We start from the raw sequence: 26765 nt of genomic DNA on the forward strand, positions 1-26765 counted from the left end.
GTATTAGTTTTGCCAAATATCAAAATGAATCCATCACAGGTATACATGTGCTCCCCATCCTGAACCCTCCTCCCTCCTCCCTCCCCAGGTAGTTTGGATTTAGTAGTTTAAATTGTTAGGGTTTGGTGTCGCTTCTTTGTATTGCTAGGTTGTTGCTAGCTGCTTCAGTGCAAGGATGTCTTGCAGGAATATTCCTGCCCACTGTACTGATAAATGTGTCATAACAGAATGTTTAAGGCTTTTGATCACAAGCTGGTTAATGAGTGTTACCAATGCAAATATTGTTTAAGGTGGGTTACTGTTCAAGGAAACTTGAAATGTTGTGAAACCTTATTGCTCATATATGAAAAGAAACTTCATAGAGGCCTTCCCAAATTTAATACCAAGTTATATATGGTATTACCAACCATAAGCCATGAAGCTGAAACAAACCTTTCTAAACCATGAATTACAAAAAAAAAGTTTTTTTTAAATTAACCCACATTATGGGAAGACTAAATTGTCTTTCTGAGATTGCACTATAAAATTGTCATATAAAGAAATAATCAAAGAACATACAGAGGGAAAAAAGTAGGGAAAATTATTCTAGAGTTTGATACAACAGTTAATTAATAAAATGATCTTGTTACTGTTTAAATTTGGGATGTTTGTTGTATTGCCGGGTTTTTTAAATTTTGTAATTGTTCTCATTTCTTTTTTTAATATCCAGTTTTGTATTCACAATTTTGTGTCCTTTATCTTAAAGAGTATCCCCACTCCAAATTGTGTTAATTTCAACTTCTACAAAATCTGGATCCTTTCTTGATCCCGTGACTTTGAGCAAGTGATATGAGTCCTAGTTTTCTTATCTGGAAGGTGGGAATCACCATATCTACTGATTTACTGTACATGGTTTTTGAGGAAGTGAGATGATGCAGGTGAAAGGACTTTGCTTTTAGCTCTAAGAGCAGTACAAATGTAAAGTGGGATCTCTGCTTCCTCCTCAAAAAAAAAAAAAAACAACAACAACAAAAAAAAAACAAACCTTTCTCCAAGAGGTTATGTTATCTTTTCAGGATCATCTGTTACATTTGGGCATATCCTAACTTGCAAGATGGGGTAGGATCTCTGGAGAGTTTCACATAGAGGACAAGCATCTCCAAGCAGAGTAAAAAGCCAGGAAAGAATGATGGTGTGTTAGCATAAGCCCATTCGTTACCACTGTTGGAAAACCAACATACTGGGTCTTCCTGCTGAGTGTGGTGAGCAAAGCTGCTTCTGATACTAAGGATAGCATTTGGCATTTAAATTCAATAATATTCCAAACATGTAGATGACATCTATTTAGAAAACAAATTTAAGAGGAGTTGTATAGTCTATTTCTTTGCCCTGGCATTTAACCAGGAAAAATGTGAAAAGGAAAGTTCCCTTCACTGAACACCTGTTATATGTGTGTGGTTTTGTGCTAGATGCTTTATAGACATTATTCCAGGCACCTAGCACATATAATAGGTGTTCAGTGAATTTATCGGAGAAGGCAATGGCACCCCACTCCAGTACTCTTGCCTGGAAAATCCCATGGATGGAGAGCCTGGTAGGCTGCAGTCCATGGAGTCGCTAAGAGTCCGACACAACTGAGCGACTTCCCTTTCACTTTTAACTTTCATGCATTGGAGAAGGAAATGGCAACCCACTCCAGTGTTCTTGCCTGGAGAATCCCAGGGATGGGGGAGCCTGGTGGGTTGCCGTATATGGGGTCGCACAGAGTCAGACACGACTGAAGCGACTTAGCAGTGAATTTATAGAAATAGCTCTGGGTACTGTCAATCCCTTTTTGCAAAAGTAAAAACCAAGGCTCAAAGAATTGAGTGACTTGCGCAAATTCACAGTGATTTGGTATTTTAAGCAAGGTGTGCTTAATTCCGCCCTCCTCAGATACCAGTCCACTGCTATGTCTTGCTTACAGTCTGTTTTTCCTTTTTCTATTTGCTTGTCTGTTATAAGCTGATGAATCCAGCTCATACAGTCACAACTGCCTGCAAAAATTTTATAGATCAGATGTCTAGTGTATACACATAGATATTAGTTGAAATGCATACCTTATCATGAATTTATGGAAAATCAAGAATATATCCAATGCAATATAATATGCTTTAAATGGTGCCTAATTTAAACATAAAATATGCTTTAAATGGGCAAATCTTCATTAGTAATTTTAAATATCTGAAAATGTTTGAGCTGCACAATAAACTAGCTTACTACCAACCAGACTTTTCATATATCAATTTACTATGCACCACCTGAACCTAGATATTTGATTCCATGCTAGAAAATTCAAGACTAATCTCTTCAGCCAGAAAAAAAAAAAAAAAGTAAACCAACATTCTCAGGTTGCAGATTGACAGGTTAAGAACTTTCCTCTTGGCAGCTTTATATATATTTTATCAGAACTCAAAATTACACACAGTTCACTTGCTTCTTTCCATTAAATTTTAAACCTGAGATGTTTGGTAGCTGGTAGATATTCATAGGACTTTTGTGATTTATGATTTTAATGAAAACTCTGCCTCCTATCTCACCCCCAGGTTAGCCTAAGAGTGAGGTGGAATGCAACACATTGTCTCAAAATTGTATGCTTTTTCTGAGTTCGATTTGTGTGTATGTGTTTCCTTTTTAATTTGTAGGTCAAGACTAAAATTGGGGAGGGAGTGAGGGAGAGAGAAGAAGGAAAGTTATTTTGGAAAGGGAAATTGCTATCATCTTATAGACAAAAATATTAGGGATTATATTTAATAGGGTTCAGAGAATGTAACAATTTTCAAAATCTATGGGAAGGACTATTACCTTACTTTTTGGGAAAATGTGTTTGTGAGAAGATAATCTTCATGTTATGAACCCAAAGCCACAGGATCCTGAAAGCCACGTGCCTTGAGGGAGAATCGTCCCAGAAAATCTGAGAAATAGGTACAAGTCATTAACCTGAGCTGGCAGGATTCAAGTGAATTTTGGGTCCAGTCAACATATGTCATCTTTGCAGTTCAAAAGAGTATAGAGTTGCCAGAACTCCACTAATTCGGAAGAGAAGCTTCAAAGATCCATTAATTCATTCAATTTTAAAATGTTTATTGAGTAACTACTACTTAGTCGAAGCACTGGGAATATAAAGATGACTAAGATTTGGTCCTTGCCCTTAAGGAGCTTACACTCTGGGGCAGGGGAGTCAAACATTCAGACAAATAAACGCACAAAATGTATTACAAACTTTAAGACGTTTAGGCAAGGTATGGTAGCAGAATTACGAAGAAAGTAGAAAAGTCTCCGAGAGAAGTTCAATGACTCAAGAAAGACTCCTTCGAGGGGGGACAGAATTGATGGACTGACAGGTTAGCAGTCGAGGTAGGGGGCGAGGCTTCGGGTGGAGGACACCACTGGGCAAACGGAAACAGCGAGAGCAAAGGCAGGAAGGCGTGAAACTGCTTGCTCTGTCCTTGGATCGCCCGCACACCCCTTTGTCTCCAGACAAGGAGTTCGATCCCTCATGGTGGATGGAGTATGTCTTAAGCAATTTGGGACTATAAATCCTAGCAAGTAGACCTGCAAAGTAGGATCTGGCCTGAGGAGATTTCTAAGAGTTGAAACAGAAGCGGTCAAGTTTCGAAAAGAAGGGGGCTCCGCTGGCGGCGGGGGCTTGCCAGAATATAACTGTGCGGTCGCGGACACTTGGTGCTCAGGAGGCCCTGTCCCGGGTCCTCGCCCCGAAGGCTGACCCTACGAATCGGCTGGGCGCGCAAAGCCCTCTCGACGTCTCATCTGCAAATCCCACTCCCTGAGCTTGGAGACTTCGCAGCTCGTCCGTCACTTCTCGGACGCCTCACTCTGCGCCGCCGAAAGCCGGCGGTGGGAAATACTGTTCTCCGGCCTGGCCACGCTAAGCTGCTCTGGGCAGTGGATCCAGGCCAGACGCACGCGGGTGCAGGCCCGACGCTCGCGACAGTCCCGGGGCACCCGCCGCGCCCTCGCGCTCCAAGCTCACAAACCACCGCGCAGTCAGAGCTCGAAGGCGGGCGCGCGCCTCAGCTGCTGCCAGCGCGCGCCTGTGCGTGTTTATCCCCTCCCCTTGGTTTTTATCGAATTCTTCCCCGGGGTTCGTTTCTTCGAGGTTTCTCTCCTCTAGCTGTGTGAGTCAGGCAGTCAAACAATAGGGGAGGCTTGAGGCCTACGAGTCTGAGAGTTCCCAGGGCGCCGGACCGAAAAGGTGGCTGTGTGGAGTTGTCACCTCAAAGAGTCGCGATCCGGACCCTGGAGGAAGGACCCACACCTTCTCGGGTATTGCAGGCCCACTGTGGGCTTCTGGGGAGCAAAGTTCGGGCCCCACCTCCTCGGTGCCGGCCGCCCTCCTAGGGGACCCGCGCGCCCGCCGCTCCGGCCGCCATTTCCCAGCAAGCCTCCAGGGGGCCTCCCCGCCGCGGCCTTCCTGTCTGCAGCTCCGCGGCCCGGGGGCCGCCGCGCAGCCGAGGGACGCGCCTTGGCGCCCGGGCCAGTGCGCGGACAATGACCCCTTCTCCCCTCGCCGCCTCCTTCTCCCGACGCTGCCCCCCTCGCAGCCCCCAGACAAACCTATTAGCCATTCAGACCGACAAAACCCCGCGGCCCCGCGCATTGTCCCGCGGAGTGCCCGGCCACCGTCATTAGCCCTGATTACGCTGAGCCGCCTGACAGCCCCGCGGGCAGCTCGGCGGACCCCCCATTCACCGCCGGCCCCCGGCCCCGCCTCACAATAGGAGCGGAAATCGTCCGAGCTCTCGCGTCCCGGCTGAATAGAGCGAAAAGCTGCTTCTCTTCTCCTCCCGCCCCATTCACGCTCTCTTTGGATACAATATTTTTTTTCCTTTTTGTTAAAATTGGGGAGGAAAAACGAGGTCAAGGAAGATTTGCTTGAGCTCTTTGCCTGTCATTTGTTTAATGTAAACAAAGAGCAGGTCCTCCCGTCCAACCCCCAGCCTCTCATCCCCTCCCTCCCAGATTTTTATAAACAGACTGGTGATGGAAAGGGCAGCGCGGGGTTGGGGGTATGGGGTACCAGAGTGGCGGTGGAAGCCCAGTGGGTCACGAAAGTAGAGGAGAGAGGAACTGCGGCATTTGGGGAGCTGGAGCTATATAGCGTTTTTGGTAGAATTGGAGGGTGGTTGAAATGTTTAGAACCCCTAAAGGAGCGTGAGCTGGGGCTGAGGGTTAAATCTTCACACTGCTCAGGTTTGTTGAAATGTAAAAATGCAGCTTCTTTCTACTCTGCTGGAGTAACTGCTTTTGGGCAATATGTTACAGGAAAAGAATTTTAAGAAAGAAAAGAAACCCATCATCATAGGTATTTCTCCAAATTCAGAAACCTTCAGCACTGCTACTGGCTGGAATTAAAAACAAGGACAAACAAACAAAAAAACCTTTTCTAGACCCGGATAAAACTGACCAAAAAAAAAAAAAAACCTTAAAAAGTAAACGAAAACCTTTACAATACCTGTCCATAGGAAGATCTGGGCCAATTTAAATAAAATCTGTGTGAAGATTTGGACCAGTTTCCAACATGTAATTATCAATGAATTGCTTATTCACAAAGAATTGTTATTTATATTTAGGTGCCACCAGCTTTAGATAAATATTAAGTCTTTTAAATAATACGTCACCCCTTAAGATGCTAAATTATATATAAATAAATCAACTAATTGGTGAAACAGTACTTTATAATGTAACTCTTAGGCAGCATGTTACTTTAAGCAAATTAGATGTACTTTAAAGGAAGGTGTACTTTATAGGTTTTCACCAAAGCAGGAAGAAAAATCCCCCATCACTGTTTTGTTGTTGTTCAGTCACTCAGTGACTCTTTGTGACCCCATGGACTGCAGCACTCCAGGCTTCCCTGTCCTTCACCATCCATCTCCTGGAGCTTGCTCAAACTTTCGTCTATTGAGTCAGTGATGCCATCCAACCATCTCGTCCTCTGTCGTCCCCTTCTCCTCCTGCCTTCAATCCTTGCCAGAATCAGGGTCTTTTCTAATGAGTTAGCTCAGGTGGCCAAAGTATTGGAGCTTCAGCTTCAGCATCAGCCCTCCCAATGAATATTTAAGATTGATTTTCTTTTTTTTTTTTTGCCACACAATTAAACATTATTTAAAAATTATTTGTAAAGAGAAAGCTTAGTTCTTACTAAGAACTATGGTTGTGGTTATGTTACCCTCCTTTTTTCCCCTTGAGAATGCAGAATGGATACTTCCTTCAGCTTGTGGGGTGGGATTTTTAGACTCTTAAATTCCTAAATATCATCACACTAATTAGTCCTTTCCCTTCCCTCTTAGACTTGGAAGCATCAGCTTAAGACAGAAAATTTGCCAACTATTTTCTCCAAATGCTGGTGTGGACAGCTCTGTAGTTAGGATGGTATCTGACTGGGAAACAAGATTAGACATCTCTAGATTTTTCACTGAAGTGAGGATTCAGAACTAGGGTGAGGCGAAGGAGGCACCTGCAATGCAAAATTTAAGGAGGTACTTACTCCCAGATGCTGTGCACTTGCTTGACCTTGAGCATGAATGCCTCCTTAAATTTTGTGGTCTACACACCTCCCTTGCCTTTTTGGAGTCCTGGCCCCTCTCCTTTGCATTCTAGGAAGTTCCAGGGGCTCTAGAAAAGAAAACAGAGCCTTGAGGAAGCTCTACCATCCTAGCCTTTCAGGACACACAGAAGGGTATTTGCCTGCTTTCTAGAAGAACACCAGCTTGATCACAAAGGCTTCCCCACTCCTTCTTTTGGAGCTCTTACGCAAGAGAGTTTTGATTGTCAACAAGTCTCTGGATAAGGGCCCCTGTATACAAAGAGAACTATTTATAAAGCCCAAATGAGGTCAAATCTGTTTAAGTGATTTAGAAACCAAAAATCAGTCCTTATTCATGTCCTGGGCTTTCCCCACATATTTTGCCATTTGATTGCATTTTGTCTTTGGTGACTTCACTTATTTTTATTTGATTTGCACATCGGCACTTCTACCCAAATAAATTATCAGGTTTTGGAACCAAAGAGCATCTGCTGAAGACACTGAAGCAAACTGAAAGAAGTCCAGTGGCGGATGTGGGGGGAGGGTGCTCCACGAGGAAGTTCAGCTCAAGTGATTTTAAAGATCAATGTCAAATTTTATAATATGCAATCCATTTCACTAGGGAAAAGCTTAGAGTCTCCCTGGATAGCATTTACTTTTTTAGTGTAAGGACAGTAGGTGTTTTTTTTGTTATTGTTTTGGTGTGTGTGTGTCTGTGTGCCTACACACTTTGAAAGGGCAAATTTAATCCTGACAATATTTGATATTTTTAATTGAGGCCATTACAGGACAATGAGGCTCTAAATGACTTGTTTCATGTTTAATACAACGATTAGATTTTTTAAATTGCCAGTGCTTTCTCTGCAGTCTTCTATTTGACCTCACTATGTGACATGATTACATCCTTTCCCCCATCTCAGTATGCCTTTTGTTGAAAATAATGCATTTGATTAAACCTGTTTCTGTGTTGAGAAGATGCTAGTCTAGTTATTACAACCTCTCCTGTCTTCTTTTGTCTTTATTTTAATGCAAGTTCAAGCCCAAATGCAGTAAATGCTCACTTGTATGATTATGGGTACCTACCGTTTTTTGGGTTTTTTTTTTGTATGGGTGGGGCCTCAAAGGAGATGGAAAACCTTTCTCATTGCAGAGCCTCTGTTGGAATAATCTTGTTTCATAAAATAGAATTCACTTTTAAGTCGAGTTTGGCTTTTGATACTGTTCTTGAAAGCTGAGTGACTATCAAGTGGACAAGCCATAGTTAGTTACTTGTTCTGGGAACATAGGGAGTTGCCTTACAGGGGGTAATTATGTTGCCAATTTCTAGGTTTAAATATATCACACATACATGCATATTTACATACATACATACACACATGCATACAATTTGACAAGGAAGTGGTTATGGACCTACCTTGGACTGTTTTAAAAATATAGCAGGAAACATTAGAAAAGGCAAAAGACATAGAGAAGACTTCCTGAGACCATTGCACAAGGATCCCTGCCTGGTGAAGAGAATGATCTCTCAGTTTTCTTTTTAGGAATCTGAGAGCAGCTCCCTTAAGAAAGGTTGCTCACCAGGTTTTTATTGTTTGACTTCTTCACACAACCGATTGGCTCCACCCTGCGCCCTTTGAAACAGCAAATTCTCTCCATACAGAGAAACCTACCACGCAGTCTCTTAAATAAGTAAATAAACAACATATATATGTTTTGTTTAAAAAAAAACTTTAAAGCAAAAGTTATACATATATAATAGCGTCCTTTCACGGTGAAATACCCACGGGAGATTCAGGGGAGGCGCTCAGCGTGCAGTTCAGGTTCTGGAGGCATCTTTGCAGCAAAATCCTTGGGAAAAAGCAAAGCAAGAGGACGTGTAATTGGGTCGGGCCTCACCGCGGGCCCCTGTGGTAGCGGCCGGATGGCGCCGGTGGAGCAGGTCAGGCATAGGGCGGACATGGCAACCAAGCCCGCGGGTCCCTGGCCACCTGGATTCGCTGGGTTGCTTGGTCTCTCATCCTTTTTCTCTCTCTTTCATTGATTTGTCTCGTTTTTTTTTTTTTTTATACGCCGAATTCTGTTTCTTAATATAATTGGTGGGCAACTCAGATGTCACACTCGCTGTCGCTGGAAGTGATGGAGATGGCCGAAGTGGCTGCCTTGCTGGACAGGCTGGCGGCCGGGCTGGCGGCGGCACCCAGCACCTCGGGCGTGCCCTCTTCCTCGGCCCTTAGCGTCCTGCCGGACCCCTGCGACAGGACCTGCTGCTGAAGTCTACCGGGAAGGAAAAGAAACTGGTCACTGCGCAAAACTAGCCACCGACCTCCCGCCCACTCCCACCCCTTGGTCCACATCCTTTAAGCCCAGCAGTCAGCCCCTCTCCCTCTGACCCGGGCAGAGGCTGGGCAGGAGGCCTTTGGCCACTGCTCTGGGAGCCTTGTGGTTGCTCCATCGTCCTTCTTAGTCCTTTCTTGGCTCCCTGTCTCCCACTCTTTGGGATGCTGTGCTCACAAGGTCATTCCTGGTTGTTGGTCACCTTTGGGAGATTTACAATACTGTCAGGATAAATGAGACGTCAGTGACAAGGACAGATGAGACTCTGGGCCAGGAGCCCCTTTCCCAGCTTGTGTCTGCCTTGGGCCCACCTCTGTGCCAGTACCCCGGAGGCCAAGTCTGCCCCAAACTAGAGGCAGAAAGGGCAGCCTGATGGTTCCCAGGAGGGTTTGGGCCTGGGAGAAGAGGTTGGGTTCTTGGCCAAAGTATTTGAGATCCACACACTAGGGAATGAAAAACCTCTGCCAAGTAGTTTGCTGTTTGAGACAGAGCTGCCCACCCATAGGAAGAGCAGAACTCGACTTTGCACTTCTTCAAACGTAAGTTAGAAATTTCAAAGTGTTAGAGAAGGATGCCTTTGGACTTTAAAATGACAATACTAAACTGCCTCACTGCTAACAAGCCAGGCTTCACCTAATAAATAATAGGAGCTTCAGCCTAGGCTGACAAGAATTAACCTTGGGCCTTGCGATCTCTAGTTGTTTCTGGGGTTTTAATTTTTATTTCTTTCTCCCTCTCATTGTAGCCTTGGAATGGTGACTGGAACCAGCTTCAGGAGCGACCCCCAGGCGTCGAAAACCAGACAGAAAGGGTGGGGAATCCAGAGCCCGGAAGGAAACCCCCACCCAGGATCCCAGAACGCAGTGAGCTCACACCGAAGACCTCCATCCCATCCCATTTCCTGCGGAATCCAAGTCTCCAGGCCTTCGGTAAGCGCGCCGAGGGTGCGGTCACCGGCTCCCACCCCGGTGAGTTCAAGGCTCGGAGGTCTATAGGTACCGACCTGTTTTTGGCTGCAGCTGCCCGATCCCTTTGCCGGCGGTTTTTGAACCAGTTGCCCACCTGCGTAGGGGTCAGTCCGGTTGCCTGGGCGAGCTCACGCTTTTTGCTTGGGTTGGGGTAGGGGTCCTGCAGGTACCATTCCCGCAGAAGGTGCCGCGTGCGCTCCTTGAAGCAGTGTGTCTTCTGTTCGCCGTCCCAGATGGTGCGCGGCAGCGGGAACTTCTTCCTCACGCGGTACTTATCCACCGGCCCCAAGGGCCGTCCACGCAGCTTCTCAGCCTCCTGGTAATGAGCTTCGAGCCACAGCGCCTGCAGTTTGGCGTGAGACTCCTTGGTGAACTTGTGGTTTTCCAGGATATGGTAGAGCTCGCGGTAGTTGCCACCGTGAAAGGCCACGATGGCTCGTGCGCGCAGCACAGATTCATTCTTGTTGAGCGCCTCGCAGGCCGCAGGGGCCACAGGCAGCGACCAGAGGAAGCGACCCAGGCGCTCCACGTCGCCACTCTCCTCTAGAGTCTCGCATACCCCGGCCACTTGCTGGGGACTGAAATTCAAAATAGGCAGCTGGAACATCGAGGCAGCGCCGGCGACAGCGGAGGCGCTGAGTCCGGAGCGGGACACGCAGCAGATGCCCGCGGACCCGGCCGGGTGCGCCAGGCTCTCCTTGGTGAAAGCGGCTCGGGGCAACCGGGATGCACGGCCAGGGCAGCGGCGCAACCGCAGGGAGCAAGCGAGCGGGAGGGATTGGAGGAGGTGCCGACTCCGCAGCTCCGGTTCGGCTCGGCTCCGTTGGGGCACGCAGGCCAGCTAGCCGGCGCCGCTACTGGGGTGGGCGGATTGGCGGCGCGGGCGCCATGGAGACCCCCTGTCAGTCACTGGCCGGCTCTGCCAATCAAGACTGCGACCGGAGCGCCCAGGCCATTTCAGCACCTCCCTGCTCTCGACAGCGCCCGCCGTTCTCCGGTGGACTTCGCAGTATTTTGCAGAACTTGGAGGAGGAAAAGACGGGCCAGAGGATGGGAGAGAAAGACAGGCGAGAGTCGAGCCGCAGCCTTTCGCTACCACCCCCAGCCCTGCTCCTCTCTCTTCCCTGCAACCCCCCACCCCCACCCCCCGCAAGAGGCGGTGATGTTGCAGAAATCCACTTTGGGGCGAGGCGCTGCCTGGGTCAAGAGGCCTCCAGAGGACAAAGAGGACTGGGCCAAAACGAAATCCTCTGAGAGAACTCACTAAATTTAGTTGTAACGAAACAGGAAACCTTGAAGGGGGCACGAAAAGGGAGGGTGGGGAAGTGGATCATCCCTTTTTCTTGCCTGTACCCATCTCGGCATGCCTTTCCAGCTGCCAAAGCAGTCGAGTGGGAACCGAATCTGAAGCAGAACGAACCGACCTGGGACCTGTAGGAGACGTCAGTTTGGACTCTACCCCCATCACCTTCAAAAGCCTCCTAAAATCATTTAAAATCCGAGCTAGGACACTCTTACTTCTGATAACCCAGGCGCTGACCATGAAGTGAAGCACTCGCAACAAAAGGGGCGCTGCACACCCCAAGTTTATACTTTTCAGTTTTTCTCCCCAGTTTAATGGACTTGAACAAATTGCAGCATAGCCACATCTAGAGTGAGAAGTCACTGGTAGGTCAGGACAGCAACTTAAAAGCTTATTTCAAAGACCTTTTTAAAAAGTATTGATTTGCTCTTCTTGCAGGCTAATTTTGCCATACCCTCTGTTAGAATATTTAACTCTTGAGCTGGGGATAGAAAATCTAAACTTGGCCTTTGGGCCCATAATTCAGTAAAAGTGAAATAGAGAAGAGGGAACCACACTAATAGAGAAGGGGGTGCAGAAAGTGCTTCTTAAGCCGCTGAGCACTGATCCCTCCTCAAGAGAGGAAGGGCCTTCTTGGCGGCTTGGGGCCAGCAGTTGAATTGATAACTTTATTGATTCCCAGTTGACATCTTCATCATACCGTTTTCTGAGAAGTAGGTCAAAAGTAACTACCATCTCATCTGGCTTTTAATAGGGGTTTGTTTAGTTTGAAGAAAATAATTGGGAGAGGGGAATCCGACAAAATGCCAAGAAAAACCGTCTTTGGAGGGCCATCCTTAGAAAGGAATCAGATGGGAATGTTCACTGCCGAACTGGACTGGGCCCGGCTGTCTTTTCTTTAGTATCAAGTACAATTTGTATGCGGCTTGTACAGCTTTGGTAAATCAGAAGGCAGATAGATAGCACAGATGGTTGGAGGTGTCGGGTCAGATCATGCTACGCCTGAGTGCAGGGCAAAGCTCGTTCTGACGGAAAACCCTGATATTATTTTCACAGATCTTCACAGTTCACTCAAAAAAAAAAAAAAAAAAAAAAAAATTGCAAAGGGGAAGAAAAAAAGCTCTGCAACCATTTACATCATTTCTGTGAGATTGCCAGCCGCCTCAATGGAAAGACTTTCTTTTCTAAGAGCTTATTTTCATAGAATCCGACAGGGCAGGGGCAAAATAGAGAGGGTGATGAGGATAATGTCAAAGCACGAATCTTCTCTAGCTTGAGGAGACTTCCGAATCCGCCGCAAGGACAGCTTTTAGTGAGGAATATTGTAAACAAGGGCCAACAGTGCGCCGTGTAGAAAACCCGGCAGGCGGTGTCGGGGTGAAGCGGAACCCCAGGAGGGCTATTTCCTGGCACTCCTGGACTGCAAAGAAAAGCACTCTCCCTCGTTCCAATTTGCAGAGGTTTCCTAATTTTCGCTCTCGGGGTGTCTCGCCTCTGGGCTCTCCTTAGCCGATCGCTTTTAGATCGCCCTCCGCGTGCAGAAGAAGCGGAAGGTGCGCGGGACCTTGCAGCTCTGGAGCCCAGAGGGGAGCCCCAACCTCTATACCTAGCCGCTGAAGGCTAGCAGAAGTTGTGGGTGCCCCAGGGGACCGCGCCTCCGCAAGCATTTTTGCTGCAAAATTTGAAAGTGATGAATTCCGGCTTCTTACCCTAAGTCTTTGTGAGCAAGTCTTGTAATTTTCGGAGCCTGGGTGCCCTATCCAGAAAATGGGAACGTTTATTTCCAGATGTCCCCTCTGGCTTCTGCTCATCTGGGGCTCTCGAGCGAATGGGACCGAAAGCCCAGGTTGGCCACGGTGGAGGGTCGGGAAAAGGGCGCTGGCTGCAGCCGCGGAGTCCGAACCCCGCCTGCCGCGACGTCTGGGCGCCGGGGCGCGCGAGTTCTCAGAAGAGTTTGGAGGTCCGGGTCTACGGTCTGGACATCCTATTCACCATCGCAGGGGACTTCGCTTAATTTTATTAACTCAAGGGAAATAAACTTCTTTAGGGCACACTGCGATCGCGTATTCGTGCATCAGCTACATTCTGGGAAGGGACAAACGGAAGGAATTTGTGAGCTCTCATCCTGAAAATGAGAGAAGCTGCAAGGATTCCCTTAGAAATAACTCCGCTGTGAGGAGGATGACCCCACTCCACGATTGAAGCGCACTTTCCCGGGTTTGCTAGGTGAAGACTGGATCTTTTCTTAATTTTGCGGAGGGAAAGAGTTTTACCAATTTGGGGACTTACCGCCAACCTTGCAGGCAACTCACTACCCATTTTTATTGTGTGCTTGACCGGGAAACTTGGAAGGAGTAGCAGCAGTCTTTGGGCCCATCTGGGCAGGTTTGCAGCTTTCTGTGGTTGGTTTGCAGTTAGTAGTAGATTCGAAAGGCCTTGGATTCTCGCCGGAAATCCCTAGATGGCTATTCTTTCTGCAAACTCGAGACTTACTTTATAGAGAAAAATTTGGAAAAAGCATGTAGAAGACAATGCCCTGCTCCCACCCCCGGGGAAAATTCTGTGTCTAATTGTTCAGTTCCGAGGCAACAGGGCAAAGTGCCTCCAGGGAGCTGTGAGGTTCATACCAGAAATCTCCAGAATTCAGTCTGGGACTTCTTGCACTTATCCGTCTCCCATTGTTTTGCCCCTTCTATGATTTTGCTCTCTAGAGGAGAGGGACACTTGGAGCCCAGGTTACACTCTGCTGAAAGATTTACCAGTGGAGACCAGTGTGTAGAGATCAATACATTCTTATGTCTAGTTTCTACTCTCTTGTCTTGTTTTGTCTTTTTTTTATTTTTGACTTTTCATAAATCAAGCTGTAAAATAAATGACGTCTTTGTTTTCTTTCCTATACAATTCACATAGTCAGGGATTTTACAGATATAGTAACAATGCATCTGAATTCCTTGATAAAGACTTTTGTGCTGCATATGAGAGTCACAGACAGGCTGACAATGAGGTCCCAGCCTTTTGTGTATGTCCATTTTGACTTTGGGGGGAGAGGTCTTTGTTTCCCTTTCCTGAGCCTCAAAGCCATGTGTTGCAGATAGATGAGAATAATGGAAAAAAAAAAAAATCTAAGATTAAAAAGGCAGTTTACTGTCTTTGAAGTTACAGTATTAAAATTTCACACTCATCTATTTATGCACTTAGTATTCCGATTTTCAGATGATACCATAAACATATAGATATATGTTGGTTTATGTATTTGGTGGTCCAGATCTCCAGATTATGAAATTAATTTAGTATCCTAGTTCTAAAGTACCAACTATCCTAATAAGTTAGGAAATCTATCTTTCATGCATTCCTGTCCTTCCTGTTTACACCTGTAACAAAGAACAGAGATGCCTCTTTTTATTCCTAAGAAAAAACACCATTTGAGAAATGTTTTGTCGATTTCCTGGTGCTGTAAAATTAACTGACAAAAAAGTATTTCAATAAAAAATGTTTATCTAATTTTAAGAGATTGGGCTATTTTTGTTATTTCCATAATTATTCCCCATCTATTTTTTAAATGATGCATAATTTCTTGTGTTGTTAAGTGAAGGAAATATTTATAAGTTTAAATGTGGGAAAATGTACCATTTAAAAGTATTGATTAATTATCAGTAATGGTTTTTTAAAATGTTAAGCTGACAATGCAACTCTGTGTTGACCTCCAGTTTGTGATTGCTCCTAGGTGTTTGGATGATAATTTGTATCTAAGCCAGAGAGTATATTAGAAGTTAGACTACTTATTTAAGCTATGGTTTTAAATTCACTTTTCTCACTTTTCTGCTTCTGTGAGGGTAAGTCTAAATCTTGGGGTTAACCACACCACAGCATTAGCTTACTTAGGGCTATGTATCAGTGGATTCTTATGTGAAAGATTTATTCTTAAAAATGTAACTAGCGTGTCATTTATAAACACTTTATTATCAGTGATGGAACATTAGTTGAATGACTGAAAGAATAATTAATTAATTTGTAATTCTCTACTAGAGCTTTCTATTTTATTTTATTTTTTTTACCAGCAGGTTATTTTTGACCATTTTCTAATCCAAGATCAAAGTATCTTTTTAAAATACACATAGATACTTTACAATTCAATGAAGTGAAAGAGTGTAAATCAGTTTATGTCTTCTGGCATGAGTCAAACATTATTCACATTAAATTGTGTGTATTATATGTAATGTATATGTATTAATTGCATGTATTATATGTGTAATAAATAATAATTTCCCTTCCAAGCAGTGTAAAATCAAAAAGGAGCATTAGCCTCCAATAAATACTTTGAATTCTCTGAGTTAATCCAGTTCATTAGCAGAAAATACTTTGAAAGAATTACATTAAAAATATAATTTTTATGGCATATAACTTGCATATTTTGCTACCCTTCAGTGTAGCAAATCTCAGGAGGGCAATTATACTCCCTCCTTCCAGGGGACATTTGGCAATGTCTGAAGACATTTTTAGTTGTCACAAGTGGAATCTAATGTGTGGAGGCCAGAGATATTGCTAAACATCTTACAGTGAATAGCATGGCCCTCTCCCACCAACAAAAAAATAGTGTCACTGTTAAGAAACCCTGCTTCAAAGAAACTCAAAATAATCAGGGCACTGACAAACAAAACCTGCTAAAATTCTGTTTATTCTGGAGTTGAAGCACTTTTAAAGGTGTTGGTGCCCTTTTTATTTCACTTTAAGTCTAGGCCACACCAATAAAATCTATTCCTAAAGACTTACTGTAATTTTGTTTCTTTTAAACATTTATAATAAATGATACTTATGGTGACTGAATACTTATAAATTTAGAAATATTTCTGGAGAAAGTGGGGTTTGGTTTCTACCATGTTGGAATCTGTGTTCTTTTAGTAATTGGTGGGACAGACAGCAATGATTAAAGCTTTTGCTCAGTCCCTCTGCATTTTACAAGTGAATAAAATATGAAGACCAAAGAGTTTAAATGATTACTTTCATTATACAGCTAGACAGTGACAGAGGTGTGTTTAAAACACAGATTTAATCCTCTATTTATCACATACTTTGCTCTCCCTACCCAAGGAAGGTGGGCTAAATCCTGTTGAGTTTGAGGATGAGGACCTGAATCATGTGAGTATTTATTGGTGGCTGCCATGTGTACAGTTCTATGCTATTTCCTGGTGCTGTGACTCTCAAAGTTTGATGCATTCTAGTTCATGGATCTCAGAGAGATTGAAACAGTTCTGGGTCTTGTCAAATAGTGTACCCTTGCAAACCCTAAAAAGGCCTTGAATCTCAAATGTGATTCTGGGATTTCAATTATCTTCCTTGTGGGACAGGAATGTTGGAGTCTGGGTTTATTGAAGACCTTTCTCTGAGTCATCACACTGTATACTAGCAGGAAAATGGAACTGAATCCTGCCTCTTGGGGAGTAGAGATTGGACTTGAGGTGCTATAAGGCTTGGTTTAAGTAACAACAACAAAAAAAAACCCCTCCAAACTCTTTTGTCAGGTCTTTCAAAAGAATAACAGTGATGCGCCCTAGCATTTCTATAATTAACAAGCTGTCAACATTTCTATTACGACCACAGAAGTCTATTACAGACCACAGAATTGTGATAAATGTTTCTTTAGGTCTGAAATGTTAGCCTTCATCTTCTTTTCAGCCTAAGGCAATTTTTGAAACCAATTTTGTTTCAATCATTTTGGATCAGTTGTGTGGTAATTTTGGAAGTGCAGATGCTCTAGGCCCACCTATTGAAATAAAGATTTTTAAATGGAAACACAGAGAGGAGTCTGCTTAAGCCCCAGTGGGGACCAGCTGCAAAGCTCTGGCAGGGAATTATATAGCCAGATAGTGAGAGTAGATTTGGAAAAAATTAAGAGACAGAAAAATGTGTGCATATGTCCTTTAACAGTAGATTTAGTTCCTTCAAACTATGGAATTTTAGTCTTCTCTTTTTTTTGTTTTGTATTTTATCTGTTTTTACTTTCCCTATTATTCCTAGGTTTTCGTGAAATTAATGTAAGAGAATCTGTCTTTACAGCAATTAAAATTTGAGGCTGAACTGATTTTTTTGAAATTTAATATTTAATTTTAATCTTTGTTTAGTTAAATTTTCTTTCTACCCCCTCATCTCCTTTCTGCTTGACCATCTTTTTATCCTTGTCTGTCCTTTTATGGACTCAGAAGTTTCATATTTCCCAATGATTATCATTCTCTGCATTTAATAATTCATGTTTACTTTCTCTTTTTCTGTTTGTTCTGACTCCATAACTCCTTCATTCTGCTCCCCAAGTCTCCATTGCCAAATACCTTTTCACTAAACTAAGCCTTGTTAAATTGTGAGGTTGACAAAGACAGTGTTCATTTCTAAAAGTTGATAGGGGATAGGAGTGGTTTTATAAGACAAAAAGGGCATCAGTTCAGTTCAGCTGCTCAGTCGTGTCTGACTCTTTGTGACCCCATGAATTGCAGCACGCCAGGCCTCCCTGTCCATCACCAACTCCCGGAGTTCACTCAAACTCACGTCCATCGAGTCAGTGATGCCATCCAGCCATCTCATCCTCTGTCATCCCCTTTTCCTCCTGCCCCCAATCCCTCCCAGCATCAGTCTTTTCCAATGAGTCAACTCTTCGCATGAGGTGGCCAAAGTACTGGAGTTTCAGCTTTAGCGCCATTCCTTCCAAAGAACACCCAGGACTGATCTCCTTTAGAATGGACTGGTTGGGTCTCCTTGTAGTCCAAGGGACTCTCAAGAGTCTTCTCCAACACCACAGTTCAAAAGCATCAATTCTTCTGTGCTCAGCTTTCTTCACAGTCCAACTCTCACATCCATACATGACTACTGGAAAAACCATAGCCTTGATTAGACGGACCTTTGTTGGCAAAGTAATGTCTCTGCTTTTCAATATGCTATCTAGGTTGGTCATAAATTTCCCTCCAAGGAGTAAGCGTCTTTTAATTTCATGGCTGCAATCACCATCTGCAGTGATTTTGGAGCCCCCAAAAATAAAGTCTGACACTGTTTCCACTGTTTCCCCATCTATTTCCCATGAAGTGATGGGACCAGATGCCATGATCTTCGTTTTCTGAATATTGAAAAAAAGGGGCATAGTGTTACTATAATGATGTTTTAGGGAAGTGATGCTTCTTAAGCTAAACTTTATGAAAGATAAAATAGTAGAAACAACAAGGACTCCTGAAATTTTAAATCATTGTACTAACCACATGGTTTTAGGTCCCAGTTTCCTTATTGGATGAACTGTATAATACTTATCATATAGAATAGTTGTAGGGATTAAATGAGATTATGAATAGCCATTCCTTGCATAGTGCTTGGCTCATAGTAAATTTCTACGTGTTTCCCACTTGTGGAAAAACATCCATTTAATCTATTATTTTGACCCTCTATATTGGTGATGTCTCACTTTCCATCTTGTCTTTGGTCTCTGCTTTGGTCATCCTTTGGTGTTCTGCTTAGGTCTCTTGAAACTTTCCAAACAATAGATTCCTTTGAAATATACCTTCCTGTAGATTACTCACTGTTTCTTGCAGTAAATTAGTCTAAAGAAGTCAATAGATAGCTTACATGAAATTACCCTGATATTAACCTTAATAGTTTCCTGTGGATGCCATAACAAGTTACCACAAACTGAGTGGCTTAAAACAACAGAACTTTATTCTCTTGCAGTTCTGGAGGCCACAAGTCTAAATCAAGTACAGTGCTTATTTCAGAGATTCTAGGGGAGAATCCATGTCTTGCCTCTTTCAGTTTCTGGTGGCTTCTGGCATTCCTCGGCTTGTGGCTGCATCTCTTTGATCTCTGCCTCCTTCTGCACTTCCTCCTCTCTTCTCATCCCTTCCCTTACCTCTCCTCTTGCCCTTGCTCTCTCTGTAAAAATTCCCTCTGCTTATATTTTATATGTGCATGTGGCTGCATTTAGGGCCTACCTTATAATCCAGGATTATAAGCTCCTCTGAAGATTCTCAACTTAATCACATATTTTGCCATAAAAGGTGATATTCACATATTCTAGGCATTAGGAGATAAATATATCTTTGAGGGTTTTTTTTTTCAGCCCACCACATCCCCTTATATGACAAATATGCTAATCTCAAATGTTTCTTGAAACTAAATTAAGAGACGAGAACAAGTTTTAAGTAGTGAATCTGCAAGTAGAAAAATAACCCTTTTTGCCTTTAAAAAAAAAAATTTTTAGACTTTCACCTCAACATTATACAGTGTCAAGACTGACAAAATCCTAAGCAGCGAATTTTTATTAATTTCGTTTTCATATTGAACTTTGCTTTTAAACCTTCCCTTAAGCCATTAAATGAAATGAACAACAAAAATAGTAGATTTATCTCATGGGATAAGATAAAAGAGAAGATTCCAACCCTCTCTGCATGTGTTTAGTATAGTGTGAAAACATGTTATGGTACTACACTGAAGTATTATTCATAGATATAAGAATAAATTTGCAGTTTATTTTTCTTCATTTCAGTGAGTTGAAATAATAATTTAGAAGTTCTACAGTATTTTCTGGTTCATCAATTGTTATCTTTCCTTTTTCTTGCTCTCTTAATTGTTACGTATGACTCTATTATTGCCTATAAACAGGACACTTAATATCTTCCGCATCAAGATGCTCTGTTCTTCCTACCATGGCATTACTTTCCCGATTGTTCTCACCATCCAGATAGGATTAGATTTTGAGAGTATTTTAACTTCCTCACTTTCTTCTTTCTCTGTTACCCCAACCTGGAAGTTTTTTTGAAATGGTGTAGTACTTAAGAGTTTTCCTTGTAGTGTGTCTGTTATATTTTAAGAATACTTATTTAGCAATTATTACACACACATACAGACACATGTATTCCTCTCCATTCTATCCCTCTGTTATGGTTCATTTGTTGATATTTAGTTGTTTTTCTCATGTATTTTCCTCATCTGATGTGCTAATTTTTTCCCCTACTAGAAGTACCCTTTGTGTTTTTTTTCTCTTCATAAATCAATATATGCTCATTGCAATAAATATCCATATACTTATACAGTAAAAAGTGAAAGATTTCTGTAATATCTTTATTCCAAACATAAATCACTATTAGTGCTCAGTGCATATCCTTATAGACTTTTTTTCATATATACAGAGATACAGATTTTTTTTCTTTTGATAGAAATGCTGTCATATTATTCATACTGTTTTATAGCCTTCTTTTCATGATAACATTTTATGAACATTTTTCCTGATAGTAAATATATGTTATCATTTTGAATGGCTGTATTGTATTCCACAGCATACATACCGTAACTTATTTAACCAGTCCCTATTGATATTTGTTTAAATTGATTCCAGTTTTTCACCATTATAAACAGTGAAGCAATGACCATCTTTATGTATTGTCCATTTTTTCCTTCAAATTCTTAGAAGTAAGATGAATGAATTGAAGATTTTATATATTTAAAAATTGTTGTTTCCAAATTGTCATCCAAAAGGATTTTTATCATTTTTTTTTCTATCCATATGATGTGAGTGCCATTTTCCCCTACACTCTGGCCATTAATCTTTTAAATCTTTGGCAGATTGATAGGTGAAAAATGGTTTCTCACTTTTTCAAAATAGCTGTTTCTTTTATTATTAATACGATTATGCAGTTTTATATATTTATTGGTCATTTATATTTCTTCTTTTGAGAATTTCCCAATTATATCCTTGATTTGGGATGTTTGTTCTTTTTACTCGTTTGTATATTTCTTCCAACATTAAGGATACATTTTTTCCTGTCATAAATTACATATAAATATTTCTTCCTGCTTTTTCACTTATTTTTTAACTTTATGGTGTTGTTTGCCCTATAGTTTTTATAATTTTCACATAGTCAGATCTATCAAATCTGGTTCTGTCTCAGGTGTTATACTTAGTACAGTCTCCCTTCCAAGTTATAGAAATAACCTGTATTTTCCTCTCCTATTCTTTCTAGATTAAAAAATTAAAAAAATTTAATCCATCTGGATTTGTTTTGTGGTCTCATGTCAATTTGGACTCTTACAGGGTTTTCCCTCCCCCTTTCAAATCATTTTCTAATTCTTCCTTCTTCCTCCTTCCCTCCCTTCCTTCTTCCCTCCTTTCCTCCCTTTTTTCCATCCATCCATTCTCCCTTCCTTCCCTAGACCAAAAAAAGTATAAATGCAACCCCTTTTATACCTGCCCCCATTATCTTTTTAGCCTTTTCTTTCTTCAATAAGAGTATAAATTTTTCTCTGTGATTTTTCTTCCTCCTTCTCTTGCTTCTCAGCTAATTCACCTCAGGCCTCAGAATGTCCTGGTAACCTCCTTCCATTCCAGACCTGAGTTTGTCTTTTGATAGCTGGGGTTCTCTTCTTTCTCTGGCAGTCTAGCTTGGCCTGGGTGTATCTAGACTATGCTTGTTTTCAGAATATTACAGGTGGGGTTGCCTAAGGTGCCAAGATTTGCAAGACTGGAAGAAGTTAGGAATGAATATATCACCATACAGGAAAGGAAGGCTCTTGACTTGGGCCTTTAAGAATGAGTAGAGATTTGAGTTGGAGATAATGAAGTGATCTGGAGACTATCTAGAGATTAAAACCAGGGCTCTAAGAGAGTTCTTGGATTGAAAAGTGCCTCTGTTGTATATTTCCCAGAGTTTAGTTTTACCACCTCTGAATCCTGCTGTTATTTATCAATTGATAATTCTTTTCCCACAGACTTGAAATGCCACTTTTATCATGTATTAAATTTCTATATATACAGAAGTATTCTTTTAGGCTTTCTGTTCTCTTTCATTGATATGTCTATTTATTCCTGTGGTTCCACTACTATAGTTCAGATACATTTTAATATTTGATAAGGTAAGTTATTCTTCAGTATTTTTAAAGAAAAATTCTTAGGCCATTTCTGAATGTAAGATCAGTTTTGTCAAGTCTTTATCACAACCTCAGCTTCCAGTGGCGTTTTCATGGAATTGTGTTGTTTTGCTAACTGGCCCCATATTTGGAGGCAGGGAGAGACTGAAGAAAGAGGTAGATCACTGCAAACTGGTAGGTGGCAGGTTTAATAAGCAAGGGAACTTACTTATGTAAGACTTGGCTTGGTTAACCACAGGACGGGTAGATCTCTGCATCTGCCTGCCAAATCTTAAAGTTTATATAGAGGTCTTAACTGGGTTCAGTCATGTATTCGGTCCAGATGGTCTCAACACCACCTTACTCTCTTAAGGCTACATCCATGAAAACAGCTCCCACTGTGGAAATGGTGGGCAGAGCATTCATTCCAAAGACAGAAAAGAGTTGAGGAGCCTCTGATTGGGTTTAGCTCCTGGGTCAGCTGGTAGTCATGTCCTCTCAGTGACCTCCTCCAACACTCCACCCCTTGTGACTGGTTCTTATGATCTTACACAGCCACTCTTTTCCAAAGAAAGAGTTCCTTGAGTGGCCAGCAAGGGGTTTCACTAGCATAGAGGTGGCTTGTTTGGTAACTATCTGGCCATCCAGGTGAGACATACCATTGCAAATTATAGTAGATGATGCTTTTCCCAGGCAAGATAGGGGCTTCAGTGTTTTCAGCAGCACAGTAGATTGATCCATGGTGAAAGTCAGGCAATGTCTGTTTCCTGCAACTTCCATATCTTTATAATATTGAGTATCTCTGCAGGAGTGCCTGGGACAACAGACCCTATTGGTTGATCATTCAAAAGTGTTAAAGTCAAGGTGGTTTTACCTGATACTGTTTTAATTTGCTTCTTTGATATCCATCTTTCCTTTCTATGAACCCAGCTGTTTGCTGATCATAGGGGAGATTAATCTTCCATTCAATGTCATGTTCTTTTACCCAGTCTTGTATATCATAACCTTTGAAATGTGACCTCCAATTACTGTCTATTTAATGAAGGTATCTGTACATGGCACTCAGCTTCTCTAATCCCCTAATGGTAGCAGCCTGATTTGAGCCATAGCAGGGGAAACTTTCAGTTAGGCCAGATGCAGTGTTCACACAAACCAAGTCATATTTAGAACCCTCACTTGGAGGGAGGGGGCAAATACAATCAATTGCCAATTCCTCACTGGTTGGGAACTTCAGTACATGGCCCTAGAGTCCTTTGGTAATTTCCTTGGGTGGTGTTTAGAACACAAAAGACATGTTACTGCATTAACCAAGTCACTGTATTTCAAGGTCTATCCAGCACACCTTGACAGTATGCCATGCCACCCATATGCTATGGAAGGTGGTCACTCTTTCTGTGCAACCAATCTGCCATATATATTGAAGGGTCAGTTGCTAGGGCTTGTACTTGAGCTAGGGCATCATCTTCCTGGTTGCCCGGATGTGTCAGTGTCTTGTGAACCAGCATGTGGAAGACAGAAATGATTGCCTGGAGCTTTTCCAGGTTAACCCAAAAGTCTTTCCACGTATCCTGACCCTACAAGGACTTTTACACAATAATCCACTCCTTAGCTTTCCATTGTCCAAGTCATAGGGATTAATGCTTTTATAACAGCCCAACTGTCAGTGCAAAGGATTAGTGATCAGAGTTTATGAGTGATCACCAGCCAAACTGCTCTGAGTTTGTCTCACTGGCTGCTATGGTTTGTTTTTGTTTTCAGCCATCTGTATTTCAGATATCATCAGGAATTTCCTCTACTCCCTCTCTACAGACTGCAGGGGCTGCCACAGGAATAGGAATGGAGGCATTCAGAGCATCTTCATATTCTACAGGACTTAGTAGCACCTGTATTTCTAGAGATAGTGGGCTGGCAGACAGGGTGCTCTTCTGCTACATATAGACATGCCGCTTAGTCAAAGTGGGAGTCTGAGCCATAACAGAAGGTGGTTGATGGAACATACTCTCCTTCTACCCTTTGATAGGGAGGGAAGTTCTTATCATGATATGCTGTTCTTTCATGGAAGGCTCTACCCTGAGGATAACTGTATACATTATCAGGAGCTGTTGCTGTATGTGTGTGTTGGGGGTGGGGTGGGTATATTGGGTTTCTGCCCACTTTCAGAGCTGGGGCCAAAATTCTAGGGATACTTTCTCATTCTGCTGTGTCTGCTGCAGCACCCAACCCAAAGCTTCCAGGGCTGCAGATACATCTAACTCAAATGGCAACTCTGCATCGGAGATGCCCAGAGCTTTAGTCTGCTTCACTAGTATTTTTGTCTTTTCAAAGGTAGATTGTTGCTCTCATTCCCAATCCCATACGTGCCCTTTCTTACCAGACAGTACAAAGGATGGAGGCATTTTGCCAGGTAAGGAATAAAACCCAGACCTCCAAATTTCTATAAAAGCTTGCACCTTTCATGTTCTTAGGGGTTGGATAGGCTTTCACTTTATCAATCACAGCTACTAGGATAATGCACATCTTACCCAACCAAATTACTCCCCCAAATGTTATGGCAGTGCCTGGGCCTTGAATTTTCTATGGGTTCACCACCCATCCTGTACCTCACAGATGTTCTAGTTCTAGCAAAGTCTACAAAGTCTCCTGCAGCAGTGGCAACTCTTCACACATTAACATAATATCACCAATGTAATGGGCCCATTTTACTGTAGTGGAGAAGGAGACATATCTTGGGCTGGCATCCTGCAACATATTGTGGGGCTGAGTAGGTAGCCTTAAGGAAGCATTTAGAAGGTCTATTTTTATCCCTTCCTTCTGAACACAAATTGATCTTAATTATCAGAAACCTGTACTTGTCAGTCTTTTCCTTAAAACTTTGAAGATGAAGCACTTTTGCAGGGATGAATAACATATTAAAAATATATAAAAAATACAAAAAGTTTAGCATCACTTCTTATTTGGCAGTGTTTCCCATGTAATTTGATATATCCAATAAGCCCAATTAATTTAATTCTCTTTAAGATGAGATAACATATCTTTGAGATGTTCCAGGGCCCTCTAGAAAATTCCAGTTAGTTCAAGGTCAGCAGGACTTTGTTTAGAATTTGATTTGGGTAAGTTTGTCCAGAGTATTAAAAGCTTTAAAACACTTGATTGAGTAGGACCATAAGTCACCATGAAACAGTACTTACTTATCTGGTTAACCAAATGATAATTAAAGACCTCAAAGGCAAATACATAAAGTTACATAGCTGTAAAAAAAATACAAAATAGCTCTTTTAATAGAGAAGACTAAGTTTTCCTAAGTAATTAAAGCCTGATAAAAACAATATGAAGCACAGGAAATTGTTCTGATAAAACACAGAATCTCTTTTTCTAGGCAGATTATTTAAAAGGTAAAGAAATCTTTTCATAGTCCCACTGAGAACAGACCAATAGTCCAAAACAACTTTGTCCTTTTAGCAAATGAAAAAAATTGTTTCATTTTTACATAAGTACACTATTGATAGTAAAGCTTATTTTTCTTGAGACCAATTAAATACAGCTCTTTTACAGATTTATTTTGGCAAAACACTCTAGAGGTAGAAAAATGTCACACATACACAACATATATACATAGACATACATCAACATACAGACAGACACAGAGACCCCATAACTTTCATTCCAAAACTTTAGCCAAGAATCAGGAACCACAATATAAAACTCACTAATTTATAAGCAGTCGAATCCAAATGTATTTCTGGTAGATAGAACAAGTTAAGTGTTAAAGCTTTTTATTAATATTTGTAGAGAAGACTATTATAATTTGTATTCTTATGGAAGCTGTGGGCTAGATTTTGAGCAAGGGAGCATCCATGGTCATCTGTATTTTAAATAGTCACTTGCCCTCATTTTTTTCTGTTCAGTTCAGTTCAGTTCAGTCGCTCAGTCATGTCCGACTCTTTGCAACCCCATGAATTGCAGCATGCCAGGCCTCCCTGTCCATCACCAACTCCCGGAGTTCACTCAGACTCACGTCCATCGAGTCAGTGATGCCTTCCAGCCATCTCATCCTCTGTTGTCTCTGGGCACTATTTTATTAATATTATAGTTATCTCCTGAGGTGTTTACATTTTAGATAAAATTTACAACTTCAAGGGACAGAAAACGAATGCACATTTTCCCCTAAGGGTTTTGGGGTATATTTTTTCTGTTTTCAAAGTCTAGGGTAATTACTGTTAAAAATATTCCATTGTATTAAAGTTTGGATGCCATGGGTCTATTCTGCCCACTTCATTGTCAATTACTACAACATCCTCCTCTTTACTCTCCTCACTTTCCCAGAGATTCTACCTCATAGTGTCCTAATCAGGCTTTATCACAAGTGCATGGACCTTCATCCATGGCAGTTTGTAATCTCCTAGCTTTCCAAAATAGCGTTCTAAGGTCTCCAACTTACTATTCTGCTCTTCCAAAATTGTCTGCCACCCCTGAAACTAGCAGAGTAGTAGACAGTTATTCTAACTTCAGCTCTTCATTGAGCTTTCTGACTCAAGTTAAATCTCTAGTTGGGTATTGGTGGTCAGCTGAACTGCCCACCATAGAGGCCAGCCTGCTATGGCAACCATTTGTTTCTCTTAAGTTCTTATGTGTACTTTCTCAAACAAGCTCATTAAAGCAGCCATGTTCTGGGGGTGTTTTCATACTCATGGGGTGGTCCACATGCATCTGACATATGGGCCAC

The 26765-nt window shown here is 42.2% G+C and overlaps 1 protein-coding gene across 1 annotated transcript; it reads right to left on the bottom strand.

Moving 5' to 3' along the window:
• Window positions 1–8670: 8670 nt before the first annotated feature.
• On the bottom strand, window positions 8671–10552 carry SIX6 (SIX homeobox 6). Its single transcript, XM_005890685.3, has 2 exons — window positions 9903–10552; window positions 8671–8839 (listed from the first exon to the last, which is right to left on the bottom strand). Exons 1-2 carry the CDS (start codon window positions 10472–10474, stop codon window positions 8671–8673), a joined length of 741 nt encoding a protein of 246 aa, XP_005890747.1. The 5' UTR covers window positions 10475–10552.
• Between the last annotated feature and the right edge of the window lie 16213 nt (window positions 10553–26765).

This window comes from Bos mutus, chromosome 10 (assembly GCF_027580195.1).
Source record: "Bos mutus isolate GX-2022 chromosome 10, NWIPB_WYAK_1.1, whole genome shotgun sequence".
NCBI classification, from domain to species: Eukaryota; Metazoa; Chordata; class Mammalia; order Artiodactyla; family Bovidae; genus Bos; species Bos mutus.

Coding starts and splice junctions, on each gene's coding strand:
- SIX6 (XM_005890685.3), bottom strand. CDS start 10,474: ATGTTCCAGCTGCCTATTTTGAATTTCAGTCCCCAGCAAGTGGCCGGG. Junction 8,840..9,902: donor GCAGCTGCAGCCAAAAACAG/GTCGGTACCTAT, acceptor CCTTCCCGGTAG/ACTTCAGCAGCAGGTCCTGT.